Raw genomic sequence first — 21,740 nt, 5'->3', positions numbered from 1 at the left:
ATCGCTTTCGCCTGTACGTTCCCTGAAGACTGTCTGAAGGCAGGCAGAATATACAGTAGTGCCTGCATTTTTTATGACTCATGAGTCTGAGACTGTAAATGTAGGTGAAAAAGAGGAAGAAGAAAATATACTTTATTAATCCCCAAGGGGAAATTCAGTTTTTTGTACTCTGTTGTCATAGACACACAGGCCCAAAATACACACACATGTACAAACACGACCTATACATGCATTAAATGGAGAGATATGAGAGTGAGGGGGCTGTCTTGGAAAGGTATCCAGAGCTGTTGGGGGTTCAGTGTTTTGCTCATGGGCACCTCAGCAGTGCCCACATTTCATGCTTTGTCCGTATGTGGGACTTAAACCAGCGACTTTCCAGTTTCCAAGCCAAGTCCCCATGGACTGAGCTAAGGTAGTAAAGGCAGTGAAATGTGTCTATCTTTTACACAGTTGCTCAACCAGCCCCAAAATATCCACACCATATTTTTTCACCTTCCCTTGTTGCTTAAATAATCAGCGTTCATCTGGCTGGACACAGTTGTCCAGAAAACATGGTTGTGACTAGATAATACTTTTTAATCTCTTGAGATCAAAAACACTTCAACTGTGGGAACAGAATGTTCCTCAGCATCCACAGGCTAAAGATGAGAGCTCATGTGAGGAGACAGAGCTGACACCACGGTCATTGTAATTCTCTGATTGGGGGCAAGGGTCAAGAAGAAAACAATCAGAAGTCATTATCTTTAAAACAAAGATGGTTGGAGAGATGCTGATTTCTGTTCCCTCCTAACTGTGGGCATTGAAGTGAAATGGTGCAGTCCACAGCTGCAGGCATTCTTTGTCCTCCGACAGTACACAGAGGAAAGTGGATTTGGCAAATTTTGAAGGAATGTAAAAAAAATTAATCCTAAGTAAAGTGAGTGATGTGGGATGTAAGAAACGCGGCCCAATCGGGTGAGATATTGTAATTCCACTGGTTACTAATGCTGAAAACTTTCCTTTCCAGGCCCCAGGCGGTTGGAGCGAAGAGAAGTCCCGAGAGGGAGACAGATGTGGACATCCAAGGCTTACGTCAGTTTAAGAGGATGCCTTTACACTGTCCTACACTGCAAAAAATATCATCAGAGCAAACCGTGCAGCAACTATGAAGTGATCAAATCCTGGAGAAATTACAGAATTATAAACTTTTCCACTTCTATACGCAGTTTCTTTCTTCAATAATATTAAATCAAGTGATGCGTCTTAAGTCCTTTGAACAGTGTTCTGGGTGGTCTTCTAAATATAAGAAAACAAGTAAAGCTGCAGCAGGGGTATGTTGCATCTTGCTCCCACTTGTCTTTCTCTTGCTTTCTTGTTTCCCTGCCTCCTCACAGCGGTGTCTCTACCTCTAAACGACTCGTCAGGAGGGACATGTTTTTTGTTGTGTTTTTTGCAGCGCGCTGCATGTGGTGCTGATGCTGCGCGCTCCTGAGCCAGAAAAAGCCCCTCTGGAGACTGGAGACCAATCAGAGCGCTTATCAGACTTCAGCATCCCGTCTCTCTCTGCAAAGCAGCCGGCGCACTTGTTCGCCACAGTCCCTCGACTCTCACACTCTTCTTCCTCCTCCTGCCTCTGACAGGAAGATGGTACCGTGCACAGAGCGTCCTGCACGCGAACCCAAGGCGTCACTCATCGACTCGCTGCGGGACTTTTAAACTCACCATGCCGTGTTACGCCAGGTTTCTCTTTTTACTTTTGTGTTTGATCCTCCTCGGGGAGTGCAGGAAGCACAAAAGTAGGAAAAAGCGGTGGTCCGCGCCGGTGGAGACTCACAAGCCAGGCACGTAAGTACTGAAAAGCTTTCTTTATTTTATTTTAAAGTGAACTTTGACCTCGAGAGATCATTATAGGACAAATTTCCACGAGGAGAGCAGGGGACATCACATGCGCTTTCTCCATCGTACCTCTAAAAACTCACATTTACGCACAACTCTGTGCAATACACCAATTAACACTTGCATCTTATATATCACACATTTGTCAGACAGCAGACAGCAGAGGCCAGTTAAGATTTAGAAGAGGCAGCAGCTTTCCCCTCCACTTCATTTCCAAGAACATCCAGAATGTCAACATTTGCATGCAATCTGCGCATGGCTCCGACTTGATCCTATCAATTACCTGCCTAAATCATTCTTCATTGAGGTTGTGATAACTAAAACCACCCGTCACACCGCAGGCACACCTCTATTATGTGGTTTAATTGTCTGAAGCAAACGGTGAGTAAAAGGCAGGCGGAGCGCCGACCCGCTGTCCTTCACTGCGCGTAAAAACTTGTGCGTTTGTTCGCAGCTGCAGAGAAAAATCCTTCCCTGGAGATGCAGTATTTTGCATGTTTGGCTATTTCAGGTGATTGCCTTGAGGGGTAACAGGAGGGACTCCAAACAGAGAAACTGAAACGTGGAGGGATTTCAGGAAGGCTATTCTCTTTAAGCCTGTTGTTTGGCTGTGTTTTTTCCCTGACTGTCACACTTCTGTCATTTTCAAACAGGATCACACATCCCTCAGCCGCAGCTGCAGTTTCTGTTCTTATGTAGCCTAACGTGCATGAATTTATAGCTCTGGTAAAACATGGATTTGATGTCTTTGCATAGTAAACTATAGCAGTAGTGCTTCATTCCATTTTTCAAAAATAGGGCCCTGCATAGTAGGACTGCAAATTTTCGTCATCATTTTATCTTCCTATTATTTTCTCCTGTCATCTGTTTTGTCTAAAAGTTGGTCTTTGACTTTACCACAGCCTGAGATGACCTTTTCAAATTGTATGTTGTGTCAAACTAGCAGTCCACAGTTTATTATCATAGGAAGAAGGCTTAGAAAGCCAGCAAATGTTTGTTTGAAAAGCAAGAACCAGAGAGTGTTTGGCCTCATTTCTAAGAAAATGAGATTAATCAAAGAAGTCACAGTTGTCGCTGATTATCCATTAATTGGTTAATCAACTAATTGTTTCAGCACTCCTTCAGAGACAATCCAGCACAAATTGTGACTCCCCTCAGGATCAGGCTGAGCATGTGGGGGTATAAATGAGCCAAATCTTATTTTTACTGCAAAATCAACTGGTTTTAAAATGAACTTTGCTACATGTAGATTTACAGAACAGCTATCACCTACAATTATAATCACAGAAAGAAATTTCATTCAACCTGGTAGCCTGCTCAATGTTTCTCTTATTAGGAAGTACAAAGTCATAAACAGTATGAAACACAAAACTGTGTTTTAAGTCAAATTCTGTGACAAAATACATATATCAGAGAGCTTCACAATTGTAATTAAGGGCCTCTGCATAGCTATAGATAGCTGTATAAATGTGCAATATTATAGGTCTGTTGATATTCATTGTGCTGTCTATTGTCATCAAATCTCATGTGCAGACCAGAACCAACAATGAATGCATCCTACTGCCAAACCCTGATCCTCTGTGCCATAGAGCTTCATTGTTGTCTAAACATAATTAAATCAACCCAGTCACCAGAATAAACATTGGCATGGTATATTTCTGCAAACCATGGGTATGTTACATTTGTACATTTTATATGTAGTGGATGTGTTAAAACTATACTTTTCTTTATGTTTCAATTTTATGTTATGACAACGCTGTGATTAATGTGTGGTCAAGGTAAGGAAAAGATGATGTTTTGGCTTAAAACAGCCACTTGTCTCATGTCAAACATTCCTGAACATGTCCTGACCTGTTGTTAAAAAAAAATACCCGGTTTTGTCACTACAAACAAGGCTGGACATGTCCCAAACAGCTAGAAACACAACTCACACATGTCCTAAACTGTCATTTAAATACACCTGCTTTTGTTGCTAGAAACACAGCTCAACATGTCCCAAACTGTCATTTAAGTACACCTGCTTTTGTTGCTAGAAACACAGCTCAACATGTCCCAAACTGTCATTTAAATACACCTGCTTTTGTTGCTAGAAACACAACTCAACATGTCCCAGACTGTCATTTAAATACGCCTGCTTTTGTTGCTAGAAACACAGCTCAACATGTCCCAAACTGTCATTTAAATACGCCTGCTTTTGTTGCTAGAAACACAGCTCAACATGTCCCAAACTGTCATTTTAGTACACCTGCTTTTGTTGCTAGAAACACAACACAAAATACCCGGTTTTGTCACTAACAAGGCTGAACATATCCCAAACTGTCATTTAAAAACGCCTGCTTTTGTGGCTACAAATATAGCTGGACATGTCCTTGACTGTCATTAAAACACACCTGCTTTTCATCACTACAAACACATATGGACATGTCCCGAGCTGTCATTAAACATACCCACTTTTGTCACTTCAAATACATCTGCACATGTCCTAGTCTGTAATTAAAAAACACCCGCTTTTGTTGCTATGAATATGATTGGATATGTTTGAAACTGTTGTTAGAAATACTCACTTTTGTCACTAAAAGTACAGCAGGACATGTCCTAGAGTGTCATTAGAAAAACACTCACTTTTGTCACTACAGACACAGCTGGACATGTCCTAAAATGTTGTTACTGTTGCCACTTGCTTTTGTTGGTCTCAGGCAGTAGACTGCTTCTGTCTGCTGCTTGGCAGTTGTTTCGTCTACATGTCAGACCATCCACTGTCCTCTCCTCCTCCAAATGAAGAAAGCAGCTCATAAACATGTAAACTGAACTATGCCACTTCAGAAATCTTGATTTGCTTTGTATGAAACATATAAATTTAACATATGGTGGTTTGCAGAGATGTACAATGCCAACATTTTTTTTGGTGACTAGGCTGGTTAGAAACACGTCAGTGAGCTGCACTGTTTCACTGGATGACATGTTCCTCCATTACCATGAACACACATGTCAGAGTAATTTGATAAAACCCACAATGACTGAGCTTTAATAGCATCTCTCCTCTCTGTCTGCTTGTTGCCAGTCCTCTGTCCAAGAAGGTTGCAGATGGAACCAAAACCCGAAAGGTGAAGACCAGCCACCTTCTTCGCATAGATGAGCATGACTTCACCATGAGGCCCGCCTTTGCAGGTAAGCTCTGTGATCTTTAGGAGATGTGTCGCTGCTTGTTGACAGTGATCATGTTGGTGACAAAGTGTTGTTGTGTCTTTTAAAGAAGTGTGTTTTCTGAGTGATGCCACACACCAACAGGATTAGATTGGGTTCACCTGAGTGTGAAGTGAATGTTGATGCCACGCTGACTGAGAAAGCAGCAGCAGGTTTATTTTTCCCTACTTCCTCTCTTCCATCCAATTGCCAAACCGAAAGAGGACAGAAATAGGCGAGATGTGGAGCTCACAGCCCCGAGCGAAAGAAAACAGAAAGAAACAGAGAAACCTCAGCGGCTTCTCTTACACTGTAAATACATTGTGACACAGAGCTGAACAAGAGGTCATGCTGTAGAAAACCTGGAAGAATACCCTCTGAGGCCATTATTTGTCACTTCCAACTGTTAGTATCATCCAGCACTGACACTGATCAGTCGTCTCTTTGTCATAAGTCATTAAGAGCGTCGTGTGTGTCCTTGTTTTACACCTTCAATGTCAGGACAATGGCACTGCTGCTGGGATTTGGGGAAGCAATTAAAAATAAGAAGCTGATTTGCTGAACTAAAGAGTCCCATTCTCTGGTATTTGGCATAAACGGCTCCTGTTTAAGCACAGGAGGAGGTGGTGAGCTAAATGAAACGTCCCACAGTGAATTTCATGCTCCTCTGGGACCACAGTTGCAGCCACAGATGGGAGCGTGGATCCCACTGAGGACCCCTTTTTTTGTCTCGAGTCTGTCAGCTTTTGTTTGCCAGCGTAGGCAGCTTCGGCAGCAGCAGCAGCAGCGGCAGAAGAAGAAGAAGAAGAAGAATGTGATCGACTTATTCAAACATCATCAAAAGCTGACTTGTATAAGCACCCCGCTGCTGCCTGTGAGACTGCCACGCGTTCATTTGGCTGAGGAAAAAGTGTGTGTGCAGCAGCTGCTGTGGTTCCTTCTGGCTTCAAAAGGAGAGACTGCAGTGTTACTAATGAAAGCCTCTTACACGGCTGCTTCCTGTTTTGCTGGGGGAACGTTATCAAGAACAGCGCTGTAACGTGCCAATAGGGATGTCAGTGTAGGGATGGGAGAAAATTCCTGAGTCACAATCAGACAAATCCTGACTGTGGAGCGTTTTATTGTCCAAATGTACACAATAAACAGCTTTGTTGTGATGCCATATCCCAAAGAACAAAGATATGGAATAGAGAAATGGCAATTGTTTGGTTGAGATTCTTCTGCTTCTGCAATATGCCTCAGAGAGCAGCGGCGGGTGAGGTTTGTATTATCAATAGTGTGCAGGTGGAGCTGTGAATGTGGATAAGGTTTCTGTTATCCTAATTGGAGCACCTGCATTGCTCCCATTGGGCGGTCCCCTACTGTGGCCCGACAAATCAAACACATCCAGGGAGCTGAGGGGAAGAAGATGTTTATTTGGATGGAATATTTGTCATCACATCCAGTTGTGATTTCCTAGGTACATCTATTTATGGAGCTCCTCCTTCCTGTCTGCCTGGGGTTTAAAAAACATCTGATGGGATGGATAGACCTGTCATGCATTAGTCATATTTGCATTAAAGAGACAGCACGTTTTCTCCTCATTTCACCCAGTCTGAAGAAGCCCTCCACCACCAAATGAATCCTTTCACTTGGATCTCTTTCCAGCCTTAGCAAAATAGTGTCTAATGCTGTCTAATCTAGCCAGGGTAAACCAACAGTGGATTTACAGTTGCTAATCCATGAAAAGAGGAGCAGTCCAGCATCATTAGGTGGAATGGATAGGGTGTTTTTTTTTTTCTCCCCCTAGTCTAGACACATATGTAGAAATTAGATTACGTCACTGAGTAGATGAACAAATGAGACTCCTGCAAAGTGCAGCTGTGAGCTGAGGTATTTGACTTCTGTAAAAGCTTTCAGTGAGTAATTCACGAGATGAACTTGTTTTTCAGGATCAGCTGTGTGGTGTGTGAGGAGGATGATGGACAGGTTTATGCATTCAGCAAACCTGTCTTTTTTAATGGAAAAAAGGAGGAAATAACACCTTCTTCCTCATACAAATAAAAAGTGAAATAAAGAAACAGCTCAGTCGCCAAAAGAAATGTTGGCTTTGTACGTTGCTGCAAACCACAAAAACCTTACATTTGTACATTTCATACACATCATATCAGGCTTCATAAATGTATCCTATATCATGATGTGATATAGGAGCTGACTTTATCATCAGGAGGTGGAGGGGATGATCGATGACGTGACAACTAGGCACAATGCCTGCCAAGCTGCCGGCCACTGTTCAAGACCAACAAACAAAACTGGTTGTTTTTAGCAAGTATTTGCTGTGTTTTCTGCAGCTTTTCATTCCCCAAATGTGAGTGTTTGTCAGCAACTTGCGGCTGGTTTTCCAGCTGCTTTTAAGTCCTCAAATGTGGGTGTTTTCTAGAAACCTGTGGCTGGTTTTCCACAGGCTTTTCGGCCCCAAATGTAGGTGTTTTTTTAGAAACTGTTGTTGTGTTTTCCAGCAGCTTTTTAGTCCCCAAACATGGGTGTTACCTAGGGGCATGTGACTTTTTTCCCAGCATCTTTTTAATCACCAAACATGGGTGTTTTTTTAGCAACCTATGGCTGTTTTTCAGTGGCTTTTCAGCCCCCAAATGTGGGTATTTTTTTAGGGACCATCACTGTGTTTTGTGCAGATTATCATCCCCCAAATGTAGGTGTTTTTTTGCGACCCATGGCTGGTTTTCCAGTTGCTTTTTAGTCCTCAAACATGAGTGTTTTTAGTGACCTGTGGCTAGTTTTCCTGCTGATTTTATGTCCTCAAACATGGATGCTTTTTAGCGACCTTTGGCTGGTTTTCCAGCTGCTTGTTGCAAGGTTTTTAGCAATCCATCACTGTTTTTCCAGGTGGCTTTTATTCCTCAAATGTGGGTGTTTTTAGGGACCTGTGGCTATGTTGTTTTGTTGTTGTTGTTTTGCAGTTTTGTGCCCTTTAAACATGTTTTAGTGATCTATGGCTGTTTTTCTAGCAGCTTTTCGACCCCAAAATGCTGGTGTATTTTAGGGACCAGTTGTTTTTTTTTTTTCCTGCAGCTTTTCAGCCAGCAAATGCAGCTGTTTTATAAAGACCAATCTCTGTTTTTCCAGTGGCTTTTTTTGCTGCCAAACACAGGTGTTTTAGTGACCCATGGCTGTTTTCCAGATGCTTTTTAGTCCCTAAACATAGGTGTTATTTAGCAACTCATCACTGTTTTTCCAGCGGATTTTTAATCTTCAAACAGGGGTGTTGTGTAAGAACCTGTCACTGTTTTTCCAGCTGCTTTTTAGTCCCCAGAGGTGGGTGTTTTTTAAGGGCCCATTACTATGTTTTTCCTAGTTGTGTAGCCCCCAAACTTAAGTGTTTTGTAACAACCTGTGGCTGTTTTTCATTGACTTTTTAGCCCACAAATGGTGGGAGTTTTTTAGGGACACAACGCTCTTTCCTGCAGCTTTTTATCCCTCAAATGTGGTTTTTTTTGTGTCTGTTATTGTTGTTGTTGCTGTTTTCCCCAGCTTTTTAACCACCATATGTAGGTGTCTGTCAGCAACCCATCACTTTTTTTCCAGCAGGGATGCTGCCACAAAAATGTTTTTTTTTTGTTTGTGTTTTTTACAGAGAAAGAGTGTTTTTTGTGTCTAAACCTAACCACACGTTAATGTGCATCCTGTAATCACCACTAAATTATTTTGTTAAGATTCAAGAGTCAATTATTTATTGCCAGTCAACCTTTACAATTGATTTAGAATTTGTTCCCATGCACTATACAGCAAAACATAAAATCACCTGACTCCTGCAACAAGGAGTGTCTACAAAAACACACTGTCACAACTACAGTACAGGAACAATACAACAAATACAGCAGTGCAACCATAAGCCTCATGCCTTCGCAGTGACAAGTTAAAGTGCATGTGCTTATTTATACAACCAGTGAAGCATTTAGGATACGGAATGCTTCAGGATAATTGCTACTGTGAAAGTGAAATGTTCTGGGCTTCATACTGCGTAGTGTTTTACCCGAAGAAAGTAGAGTGAGTGGAGGGTTTGCAGGGTGTGAGGAGTCCTTTAAAATTTTCAGACCTTTCCGCTGAATGTGGATGTGGTACAGATCAGAAATGTGGTGAGTACACAGCCAATTATTTCTGAAGCTCTCCACATGACTCTGTCAATCATTTTTTCTTCGTAGGCTGTAGAATTGCTATACCATACATTTAGTGAGAAGGTGAGCACACTTTCTAATACTGCTTTGTAGAACAGGAAGCCAAGACTTAGTGCGCAGTACTTTTAGAGGGCACTATATAGAGCATAAATTTACTTCTCAGACAGTAAATATAATGCATTATATAGTCGATAGGAGAGTAATTACAGACACAGCCATTTTCTCACTTCCTGTGGTGGAATCTACCCATGCAGATAGATTTGGGATTTATGTGTTCAGGTTCGGAGATATCTGTCTCTGAGATTTATGAGCTCTGTACTTAACATACAGACGTGAGATTGATATCGATCTTCTAATATCATGCACATAAACACATTTCCCAAAATACTGATCTATCGCTTTGAAGGCTGGAGCAGTTTTTCAAATAATATTTTAGGGCATTTGATGCCTTTATTAGATAGTGGCCATAGAGATGACAGGAAATTAAGCAACAAAGGTTCAGGGTCAGATGCAAACCAGGGACGCTGCTTTCACGTATCCAGCCAGGCTACCAAGGCGCTTTTATTGCCCCATATTCCAGCAGCATTGTGCAATATTTATACACAAAAATAAAATAAACATACATATAAAACCAAACCCACAGTGTCTGCATGGCTAGACTGCCCTTCAGCCCTGGACCTCAAGGTGATTCAGGACCCCTTGAGGTTGAAAGTGCCAGGTTCACTATGTCAGTTTGTGTCAGATTACAACAGAGGTCCCCAGCCAGATGCAAACCACGGATGTTGCAGCTCTTGGACAGTGCCAAGGGTGCTACCAGGGCACCCCAGGTTTGTTTTATCCCCCCATATTCCTGCATCATTCTGCTATACTTACACGTACTGTGTGTTAGATACTGCAGTTTTGGTATGTTTGTGTTTGTATATGTATCCATAACATTCTTTATTGAGAAACAGTAAAATAACAAAATGTTGAAGTTTTATCAACTGTAACTGAACACGACTCCTATACAGCTGAAAGCAAAATGAAACAATAAAATAAAGCAGATATCTGACAGTAGAAACGGGGACACAGGAGAGAAACTGAACTCTAAATCACAGAGATTCCGTTAGCAGCTCCAAATGTACTGAGAGCTGAACACAGAGAGACTTTAAAAAACGTCTCTCTCTCTCTCTCTCTCTCTCTCTCTCTCTCTCTCTCTCTCTCTCTCTCTCTCTCTCTCTCTGGGCTCCTGCACAGACATTAGTTAAGTGTGGCAACACATGCTTATAAGGGAGGGGGTAAAGGGGTCGACAGGAGTTGACGTCGGCAAGACGTCACTGCTACCCGCTTGGGGGCAGTTGGGTGCGCATTTAGTCTGATTCTGGAGATGGTCTATCTCAGAACATTAAAACTGACAATGGAAAAGCCATGTTGGTGGCCAAGTCGACATCTTGAACTATGTCACATTCTTCTAGCCATTCCTGAGCAGGATTTTGGGGGGGTGCACTGCCATTGAGGAGTGCTGTTGCTGGAGGAGGAGGGGGTATATGTGGTCTGCAACAGTGTTTGGGAGGATGGTGCATGTCATCTGGCATTCACATAGATGTCCCTTCAGCCCTCAGTAGCACTTCTGTGTGCTATATATATATATATATATACATGTTGGGTCTGTGTCTGGCTTAGAATTATGCCATTCGCTTCACATTTGGCTGTTCAATATGAATATTCAATATATTATACATATTATACAAAGCCAATATATAATATTGCCGGACCAGGCAAAGCCTCTCCTCTTCTGGGCAGCTGCCTCCATGTTTGCAGCAGCCTGGACCAAAGAGTGGCATGAAAGTGGGGAGCACTCACCCTGCAGCTAAATCTGGGGACTGAAATTTCTCCAGAAGTACACTAGTGACTAGTAAAAAAAAATCAACTTCAAGAAATCTCAGTTGACTGAGGGGTCTCCGTCTGATGATTCAAATCTCCAGCTTTCAGGGGGCTGCTCTACCATAAACTATATCAGTGCTGTCATGATACTGGAATTCCTAACTTCAATACAGTAACTTTAAAATCTCTAATTTTTAATACCACAGGAAAAAAATTTACATCGAGGGCATGTAATACAATACAAGTCTTTCTTTCTTGGGTAGTAGCAGAGAGCAGCAGAATGACTGTAGTAAACATTAACAGTAGGAGAAGGCACTAAAGTTCAGCTTTTAACGGTGTATTGATACTGTGAAAAATTAGTATTGAAACAAATATTCATATTTATTATTACTATTTTCAACAACACTACATGAAATATTCATGAATATACATAAATCATTTATCAAATTACCGCAAACTAATTTCACACACTGCAAACTTCCAGCATAGGAGCACTGTTTAGGGAAATGTGTTATTAATTGTCAGAAAATTATGATGAAGCTGCAGAATGTAGTCTGCTGTAAGGCTGAGCAATTAATTGAATCATATTTTTAAAGACCATTGTGGCTTCCGATGATTATAAAAACAACATAACTGAGATGAAACAATTATTATAAGTATTATAAATCTAGTGCACCCATTTTCTTTTCAACGGTGGGCTTTCACCCCTCCCTAAAAGCCTAAACTTACTCTCAGACAGGCTGTGGCCTGTATACTTCACCTCAAGGCTGTGCATCTGTAAAATTATACCTAAATTTCAAGAAAATCCACTTTTAAAAAGACAAGTTTTACGGTGCTCTGGTAGCTCATCTGGTTGACCTTGCATCCCATGTAGGCCGAATCCTAGGTTTGGTTGTAACTCATGGCCCTTTGCTGCATGCCTTTCCCTCTCTCTCTTTCCCCTTTTCTTTCTATTTGTACAATCAAATAAAGGCAACAAAAAGGCTACATGCTAACATCAGGGAAATGTGATCATGGTTGTAGATGTTAATTTCTCTTTGATTTCAGATCATATTCTGGCTGTAACATGTCCACTTGTGTTTAAAAGCTTTTATCTGTGATTTTAATGGGAAAGGGTGCCGCTATGCACAGTGATACCTGGGCTGCAAGTCCACTACTACATGTAGCCACATGCTAACACCAGGGAAACATGTAATCTTGGCTGCCAATGTTGTTAATTTCTCTTTGATTTCAGATCATATTCCTGCTTGAACATGTCCAGTTAGGTTTAGAAGCTTTTGTCTGTGACTTTGAACAGGAGAGAGTGTCGCGTTGTACAGTCATCCCTGGGCTGCAAGCTACATGCAGCCATGTGCTAACATCAGCAAAACATTTAGCTAATCTCAGCTGCGAATGTTAATTTCTCTTTGCTTTCAAATCATATTCCTGCTTGAACATGTCCGGTTGTGTTTAGAAGCTTTTATCAGTGATTTTTAATGGGAAAAGGTGTGGCTATGCATAGTGATACCCAAATTCACTGCTATATGTAGCCACATGCTAACATCAGGGAATCATGGAATCTCGGCAGATGATGTTATTTTCTCCCAGATTTTGGATCTTATTTCGCTCCCCTTTCCTATAAATTTGTACTCCCAAATAAAGGCAAAATAAGCCCAAAACATAAAACTGAAGAAAAAAAAAAGTTTTATGAATGCATGACGTTTCCAAGGTCAATGGGTAGTTGTGTTAAATAACCGTGATAATTATCGTGATTGCCACAATCAAGCAGCTTGTTGTGCCCTATTCTTAATAAGCACTTAAAGGGCACCAGCTGCACATGTAATGTGATAGGGGGAAACAGAGGTGCCCACAGCTCATTTTTTCCTCACGTGTCTAATGGATGGATCCAGCCCTGCCAGAGGGAAACTGGCCCTTTCTTTCTTTCTTTCTTTCTTTGTTTCTTTCTTTCTTTCTTTCTTTCTTTTTCTTTTTTGCTAGATGCCTGCTCAGAAACTCAAAGTTTCATTAGATTAGCATGGAGCAGTAAAACAGGATTAAAACTCAGAAAATTGCCTCCACAAGTGAAATATTCCCCTGTTGCCTAATTTTAGGTTTTAGATTTTAATATGCCTGAACATTTGCTGGTACACATCAGAATTAAAGTCCCTCCCCAACACTGACACCCTGTATTTCTTAGATTAATTATCATTATGTAGTCTACAAGTTTAACTTTCTTAATTAGAGACATTATGAATTTTCATCCACAGGGAGAAATGAGAGTCTATATACACAGTGACTGAAATAATTAGCCTGATAAAAAATTCAGTAGCTGGATAAATCCCCACATGTAGCTAATAAAATGTTTGCTTTTATGCCACGTTGTGAATGCATATGGATTATGTGCTTTTGTTTTCGCCTCTATGCTTTGACGATAATTCCATTTTAAAGAGTAAGACGTGGTATTAAATGGAGCTGTTGGGGTTTAGTGGAGCCCTCAGGAAAGCAAAACCGTGAAACGATCAATATGCCCGTTTTGCGTGCGGCGAGTGCCCATAAACAGGCTGTTTTGCATTTTAACTTTGACTTATAGTGTTTGCTCCTCTGCGATGTTGATCCTCAGTGTTGTGGTGTTCATGTTTGTGAGTGCACTCTTGCTTCATGCCCCATTTGAAAACAGGCCACACAGAAGTGCTACTGAGGGCTACAAGGGCCAACAGGAATTACGATGTGGAGCATCGCTATGACGCATTCATGGGTCTCATCTGATAATCAGTGACGTGGAATAATTTGCTGATGCTGTCAGCTCAAAATAGCAAACGGAAATCTTCTGGCAAAACCACACGCAGGACATTTCATCTGTGCCTGATTGTCCTGCCTGAACACACACAAACCTCACTTTCTCAGCCTTGATCTGGAGCCAATATTTTAAATATTGAAACTCAGAAAACATTCTGCCATACCCTGTAACTTACACAGCAGTCCTCTGGACAGACCATTTTTACTGCTTCTGTGTCCTTGCAGTGCAGTTCAGCTCAGAATTGGTTCTGGCTGTGGCCTCCTGTGACCCAGCTGCAGAGAGAGCTGAGATGGAGCCAAATCACACAGCCATCCCGCTCCGAGAATACCGCTGGTCCGAGCTTTTTTTTCTCAGCAGGTGTCTGGTGTTACGTCCACCGAGGCAACATGTCAACAGGAGCTCAGGCTCTGCTGAGTCTGGCACATGATATATGGCATATGGTGTGAGTAAGAGTAGGGAGGACACTCTGCTGACAGCTGGAGCTGGGCACGAGTTGATAGCCCCCCTTCCAGGTAGCAGCTTTGCAGTGCCACCAGTTATGTAAGGCTGGCACCCTTACTGCTGCTTAGATTAACAATACTACAGCAGCCAATGTGCCGTCTGTCATATTTGCCATATACAATATTACAAAGTTGGATGTTCATATCAGATGTGGCTAGAGTTTCAAATAATGGGGTAAACATCTGTAATTTTATAGTCCCTCTAGGATTTCTCAGGCTGTTGGGGGTAATTGTTGCAGCCTGAAATGTCTGATTACACAGAAGCTTTGTTAAAAATTGCAGTGCATGTTTTTATGGTTTTAGACAGTTTTCATCAATTTATTTATTTGCTAATGAATATTGCAAAAATAGTTGCCCTTTTTTGTATAATTAATTAAAAACTGAAGGCAAGTTGTTCATGAATAAAATCACACTGTTCTGAGTGTTTGAAGTACCCTACCAAAATAGCTAATTAAAGATTTCACACCATGTTTTAACATTTTATTTGAGACTCTTTATACATAAATTATTTTCTCTAACCCACAAACATGCACAAGCAGGCACAGTTTATGATGCAAACAGGCCAGCACGCCTCCATCACTCCAGCTACACTAATTTTACCACTAGCCATGCATATTTAATGTCACTTTGGAAAAACTCATTTTGATTCTTTCAGTATGTGCAATAGATCTTGATGCATCAGCTCTGTCATGGTGATTTGTTTTGTCTGTTTTTCCACACGTTTCAATTATTCACTGAGTGTGTTTTGTCGTAGAAAATTGTTTGCCAATTGATAACTTTCATTTGTTTTTCACCACAATGTTAAACGCAGTGCAGTGCCCCTGCTTTCGTGCAGAACACTGGGGAATTGCTTTGCAGCAGTAATTTTTGTTGGTAAATATGAGATGTTTGTGTCACACGTCTGCATCTTCACAACCTGAAACAAGATTGGTCTAGTTGGCTGAAAAAAAATGTTGATTGCACACAATTGCAAGGTTTTGCAGACTTCATGGGGATTGGTTGAATTTGCATTAATTGTTGTGATTGCTGGGAGATGCTGCTCAAAGTAATCTCTGTGGGCAAACATCTCAGGCTTCATACCATTCTGAATACTCTGCTTTCCAACAGAAACAGCTTTCGAGCCAAGCTGACATCAACTCTGACTGATTTCTTTAGATAAGGCACGCATCTGCAAGTGTTTACATTACATAGTCTGTACTGCTACATGTAGCTACATGCTAACATCAGGGAAACATGTAATTCTGGTTGCTAATGTTATTAACTCCTTCCTGATTTCGTATCATATTCCATCTGGAACATGTATGGTTGTGAAGATTTTGGTGTAGAAGCTTTTATTGGGGATTTTTCACAGTAGAAAATGCTGCTGCAATAATGGAAGGCTTGGACACTGATCAATGAAAGCAAACTGGGCCCTAAAATGGAGCGTTTCAGACAGAGGGTGAATACAGGTGACCCAGCACAGACAGTTGGAGGAAAATAAAGTGTTTTTTGGACATTAAAGCATGTAAACATGTTTTAATGGTGACCCAAATAGAACAGTATGAACTTAAAAAAATAGCATGATAGGCCCCCTTTCATACACAAGTCAAAGAAGGCTGTGTGGTTTTGTTATGCCATTGATGATGGGGTTAGGATATTCTTCCATATCACCTTAAATCCCCCACTGAGGACTTAAAAAAATCCTCTTAATCAGCTAAACAACACATATCAAAAATTATGAGAATACTGTGTGAGTTTTCATATGAAATGATTGAAGTTATTGGTCATGGCTTAGCAGCATATGAGCTGATGACAGATCATCACAACACCTGCATCTGAACTAACATCATACTTCTATTAAAATCAAGTAACATCTTTGTATATCTAATTTCGGTCACTTGATAGTCTTAATCAGAGACAGAAAACAGTACGAAACCTTTGAACGATGTCAATTCTGACAATACAAATGCGGTCACTTGTAGTGATGAACCTATAGAGAGTATCACCTGAATGTGCAGCTGCCCTCCTCTTGGCACAGAGCTTTGTAGTGACTTCCAGCTCATCGTTTAGACATCCAGCTGCAACTTTATTGTTTTGGTTCACTTTCATCTCTCTCATAGAATCTTTTTAAGCTTTTAAGCTTACAGAGAAAAAGCTGTAAAACCCCACTGTGCGCTATCTGCTCAGCACCAAACAGTAGACAGATAGAGTGAGAGACTAGCCAGTGAACCAATACGTTCTCACTTCCACCCAGTGCACACTATTTTGACAAGCCGTAAGCCCGGGAGGTTAGCTTTTATGCGCTCCAACTAGCTACTGTAAAGTCATATCATCATATGATCAAACAGAGACTTGACATTGGATGATACCAACATACATATCACCTAAAAATCATCATCATATTTGTGTAGGACAAAAATACAAAAGAAAATCTGAATTATTCATGTAATTGAATAGTTTTTTATACACTATTTATAGTTTATGTTGAGTAACCATATATTTTATATTTTAAAAGTATTTTGTTATAGATTGCTACTGGTTATTTTACCAAAAAAGAAAGAAAAGAAAACCATAATGGAGATAGGTTTGCCTTTTCAAAGGCATATAAAGCACATTACACCATTTTGAATTAAATGTAAGTTTGTCTCTAAACATAGGCATATTTCTAAGGTGGCAATCTAAATTACACACAAGGGCCAGTTTCCTTCCTAACATATGATTTGAGGGCTCACTCTATATGGGCCCCCTCACCCCATGGACCCCAGTGCAACTGCCCCATCTGCACTGTCTATATTTATGCCCCTGCGTCAAACTCATCAAATACAGTGTGTGTGTGTGTGTGTGTGTGTGTGTGAGTGACAGCTCAGACTCTGTGTGATCCTAGACCTCACCATGAACTCTGGGCTAATTCCTTCTGTTATTTCCCTCCACTCTCTCTTGTCTCCATGGGTTTATGAAGTGAAGTCATAAAACCTCTGGATAAATGATAAGCATGCATTTCTTGCTCAAGTGGAAACATTTTCAGCTTAGTGGAAGCAGTTCTTTGCCTCAGTTTCATGGCAAACTTGTGGCTATTCATGTCTGTTCCAAAACATCATTACATTACAGAAGGTTCATCCTCTGGGAAATATGTGGTCAATAACTTTCATGGCAGTCTGCCCCTCAGATTTTCTTGTTCTTTGTTCTTTGTTCAAGTCAACATGTTCTTGTACGTAAATAAGAAAATTGTGTAAGGTGTTCCAGAACAGACCTAATGATCATTATTGAAAACAAGCATTTTCTGATCTCTTGCCTCCATGGTTAGTGTTTGGTTGACTTTAGGCGACTGAAAGTCCTTGGTTAAGGTTAGCGATAATGATTTTAGGATATCAAAATCGCCTGTCGGTAGTGGACATTTCTGGAGTGCGTGATTTAAGCCTAGTCCCATTTAGTTCCAGTGCAGAACGCAGTGTGTTCTTTATGTAACGAAGCTGAGAGTAACTTGTGTACAGGAGTGGTGGAGGTTAGGGTGGTGTACGGACTTATAACACTTAAGCGTTTCATAACCTGAGTTTGTTTCCAATCATAATCCAGCTGTTAATGTTCCCTTTTTTTAACCCCAAACAATGCTTGAATGCATGCTGCTACTACCTAGTCACTACCCTTTTATAAAGTCATGACCTTACCTGCAGGCTGTGACCATGAATGTGGCAAACATAGCAAAATAAGAAGAACATAATAAAATCTAGACAGAGGGCAGAGTTTCTGCAGACAAATACACTGCCACACACTTCTAGTGGGTCATAAGAAATCATTAAGAGGAATTACTTTTGTATGAGTATGTTATGTTTTGTTTGAGTCTAGACCAGGGGTACTCAGAGTTTTGAGTGCCAGTTTAGGGGGCTAGCATATGATTGAGGGCCACACAGGAAAAGCACAGTTGAGAGTTGTCCACTGAAATCATTATTGTAGTTAACAACACTAGCACTGATGACAGATCATAATTCCTGCAACACTTGATAAGTACCACTTGTTGCCCTGCAATCAGTAGCTTTCAACAAGTTGTCATTTCTAATGCTTAGGGGAGTGCAATTTGATGCAGTCGCCTAGTAGTGTTTAAAATGTCAGCTATCAAAAGTGAAAGAAATGAAATGGACCGCAAATTATTTTTTTTTAGAAAAGCATGCATTTTGAGCAACCATGGTCTATATGCTGTTTTTAAGGAAAACCCTGCATAGTATACCTTTAATTAGAGTTCATTTGCCATAACCAGAATCTGTTCCCAAAACCATACTGTAGTTAGCATGTGCAGATATTGTCAGAAAATATGATTTTTAAAGGTTTGGCATTAGACATTAAAAACATTGCCATTTAATTTAATTCATTCATTCATTTAATTAATCTGGGGCTTTACAGACTATCAGCATTCTGTCAGTAGGTTTGGTGAACCCTCTCTGTGGATCTATGTGCTTCTCATATGTAATATCATTGGAATTCAGGGTGTCGGTGGCTTAGTGGTTAGAGCAGGCACCCCCATGTAGACTTAGTCCTTGCTGCAGTGGCTGCGGGTTCACTTCCAGTCTGTGGCCCTTTGATGCCTATCGTTCCCTCTCTCTCCCCCTTCACACTACGCTGTCCTATCATTAAAGGCAAGAAAAGCCCAAAAAAACAATCTAGTTCTATCTAGAAGGATAGTTTGGCATGGAGACCTGTATTAGGGATGATCTTATTCTTTAAGTCTTGGTTCCAAGTCTGCACTTTGATGTAACTTCAAAAGAAGCTGAGCTGGGCCTGACATGGTCTGTATATACAATACAGTGAGGTACGCTCTAATGTGTTTGATATTTATCTGCAGGTCCAGCTGTCCCTGTTGGAGTGGATGTTCAGGTGGAGAGCTTGGACAGCATATCAGAGGTAGACATGGTAAGTGGCTTTAGTGTGTAATGGTACACACAGTATGCGTGGGGGGGGGGGGGGGGCATAACAAATAACGTAGTAGCTGTAATGTGACTGCAAGAAGTCGGCTGCAGATACTGAAAATAACTCATTATGATAGACTCAGTTTGAACCTAATATTCAATCAGGGACCAACACAATCTCAGAGTAATGAGATTATAGAAGAAGTAGGATGTCATTATTAATGCTGCTTTTCCAGTGGATTATGTTACTGATGGCAAATGTATCCAGTAAATCTGTGTCAGATTCAGTTTGTAGCCATGGAAGTTGCTGACTTAAACAAATGAGCTCATACTGCTTCAACACATGGGGAAGAAGCTGCTCTCCTCAGACAAAGCAGCTAATGAGGCGGGAACATTCTTCATTAACGGCACAGACACACAAGCACAACAGTGACTAAGACTGTGGGAACACTCGTCTTCTCAATCCAACTTTTTTGATTGGACACGCCAGATTAGAGCTCAAATATAGTTTAAAGTGATCAGTTGCCTTTTATCAGATACTATCTGTGTTCTGCCGCTGGCATTATAGGGATTCTGCGCTTTGAACTGAGAGATGAATGTCTCCTTTTAGTTATCGTCATTTAGCTGTTCTTTTTAGTTGGATAATCAGAATCAGATTATGAAAACGCAATGGCAGGAATTGTTTATTTTGCTCAAAGTCAGACGGAATGCATGTTGAGTAATGTAATTAAATCAACCTTCTGTTTTGGAACCATAAATTGGATCCAAAACTGTTGTCCTGGTGTTGTGTAAGCTCCTGTTTGCAAGGACGACCAAGGATTACATTTAATTTGGATCCCAGCATTCTGTATTTAATTGTTTTGGAGCGGGGGGGGGGAATGAATGATTGCAGACGACGGCTGCTCTTAATGACATTATGTCATATCACAAAGCTGCAGGATGTTAAAAAGTTACACAGCAAACGAGCTGTTTCATTAGAGGTAAAAGGGTTTAGCAAAGACGAGATTTTAAAGGATATAGATGTATTATTCGAGACTTTTCTCACTGTCAGCATATCTCATGAAAAGACCCAAACCAACCACGTGTCAGCCTGTTTCTCAATTCTTTCTGCCCATAAGTTCAAATCAAAAACATTTAAAAACAAGTCACAAATACATAGTTTCAAACAGTGGTGCCCCCTAGAAATGTTTCATAGGGGTTTAGGTCACTGAAAATTTTGGGGTGGCACCACCAAAACCAAAAGACATAACTGAATTTTAGGAATCCTGTTAAGGTTGTAGTATATATTTATTTAAAACTATGTCAACATGACAGTTAAGGAATCTCATACTATACTTTGTGTGTATATACAGTACAGGCCAAAAGTTTGGACACACCTTCTCATTCAATGCGTTTTCTTTATTTTCATGACTATTTACATTGTAGATTCTCACTGAAGGCATCAAAACTATGAATGAACACATGTGGAGTTATGTACTTAACAAAAAAAGGTGAAATAACTGAAAACATGTTTTATATTCTAGTTTCTTCAAAATAGCCACCCTTTGCTCTGATTACTGCTTTGCACACTCTTGGCATTCTCTCCATGAGCTTCAAGAGGTAGTCACCTGAAATGGTTTTCCAACAGTCTTGAAGGAGTTCCCAGAGGTGTTTAGCACTTGTTGGCCCCTTTGCCTTCACTCTGCGGTCCAGCTCACCCCAAACCATCTCGATTGGGTTCAGGTCCGGTGACTGTGGAGGCCAGGTCATCTGCCGCAGCACTCCATCACTCTCCTTCTTGGTCAAATAGCCCTTACACAGCCTGGAGGTGTGTTTGGGGTCATTGTCCTGTTGAAAAATAAATGATCGTCCAACTAAACGCAAACCGGATGGGATGGCATGTCGCTGCAGGATGCTGTGGTAGCCATGCTGGTTCAGTGTGCCTTCAATTTTGAATAAATCCCCAACAGTGTCACCAGCAAAACACCCCCACACCATCACACCTCCTCCTCCATGCTTCACAGTGGGAACCAGGCATGTGGAATCCATCCGTTCACCTTTTCTGCGTCTCACAAAGACACGGCGGTTGGAACCAAAGATCTCAAATTTGGACTCATCAGACCAAAGCACAGATTTCCACTGGTCTAATGTCCATTCCTTGTGTTTCTTGGCCCAAACAAATCTCTTCTGCTTGTTGCCTCTCCTTAGCAGTGGTTTCCTAGCAGCTATTTGACCATGAAGGCCTGATTGGCGCAGTCTCCTCTTAACAGTTGTTCTAGAGATGGGTCTGCTGCTAGAACTCTGTGTGGCATTCATCTGGTCTCTGATCTGAGCTGCTGTTAACTTGCCATTTCTGAGGCTGGTGACTCGGATGAACTTAACCTCAGAAGCAGAGGTGACTCTTGGTCTTCCTTTCCTGGGTCGGTCCTCATGTGTGCCAGTTTCGTTGTAGCGCTTGATGGTTTTTGCGACTCCACTTGGGGACACATTTAAAGTTTTTGCAATTTTCCGGACT

General features: G+C 41.1%; 1 protein-coding gene across 1 annotated transcript in view; it reads left to right on the top strand.

Annotated features, from left to right (window-relative positions):
- Window positions 1–1,522: 1,522 nt before the first annotated feature.
- LOC117270347 (gamma-aminobutyric acid receptor subunit rho-2-like) overlaps window positions 1,523–21,740 on the top strand; it is a 42,338-nt gene continuing 22,120 nt past the window's right edge. The window contains exons 1-3 of the mRNA XM_033647882.2: window positions 1,523–1,824; window positions 4,937–5,043; window positions 19,183–19,250. Of these exons, the coding sequence (XP_033503773.1) occupies window positions 1,703–1,824; window positions 4,937–5,043; window positions 19,183–19,250 (297 nt within the window). The 5' untranslated portion in view covers window positions 1,523–1,702. The remainder of the gene's footprint in view (window positions 1,825–4,936; window positions 5,044–19,182; window positions 19,251–21,740) is intronic.

Source organism: Epinephelus lanceolatus, chromosome 13 (genome assembly GCF_041903045.1).
Source record: "Epinephelus lanceolatus isolate andai-2023 chromosome 13, ASM4190304v1, whole genome shotgun sequence".
NCBI classification, from domain to species: domain Eukaryota; kingdom Metazoa; phylum Chordata; class Actinopteri; order Perciformes; family Serranidae; genus Epinephelus; species Epinephelus lanceolatus.
This window is presented reverse-complemented; position numbering and strand designations above follow the sequence as displayed.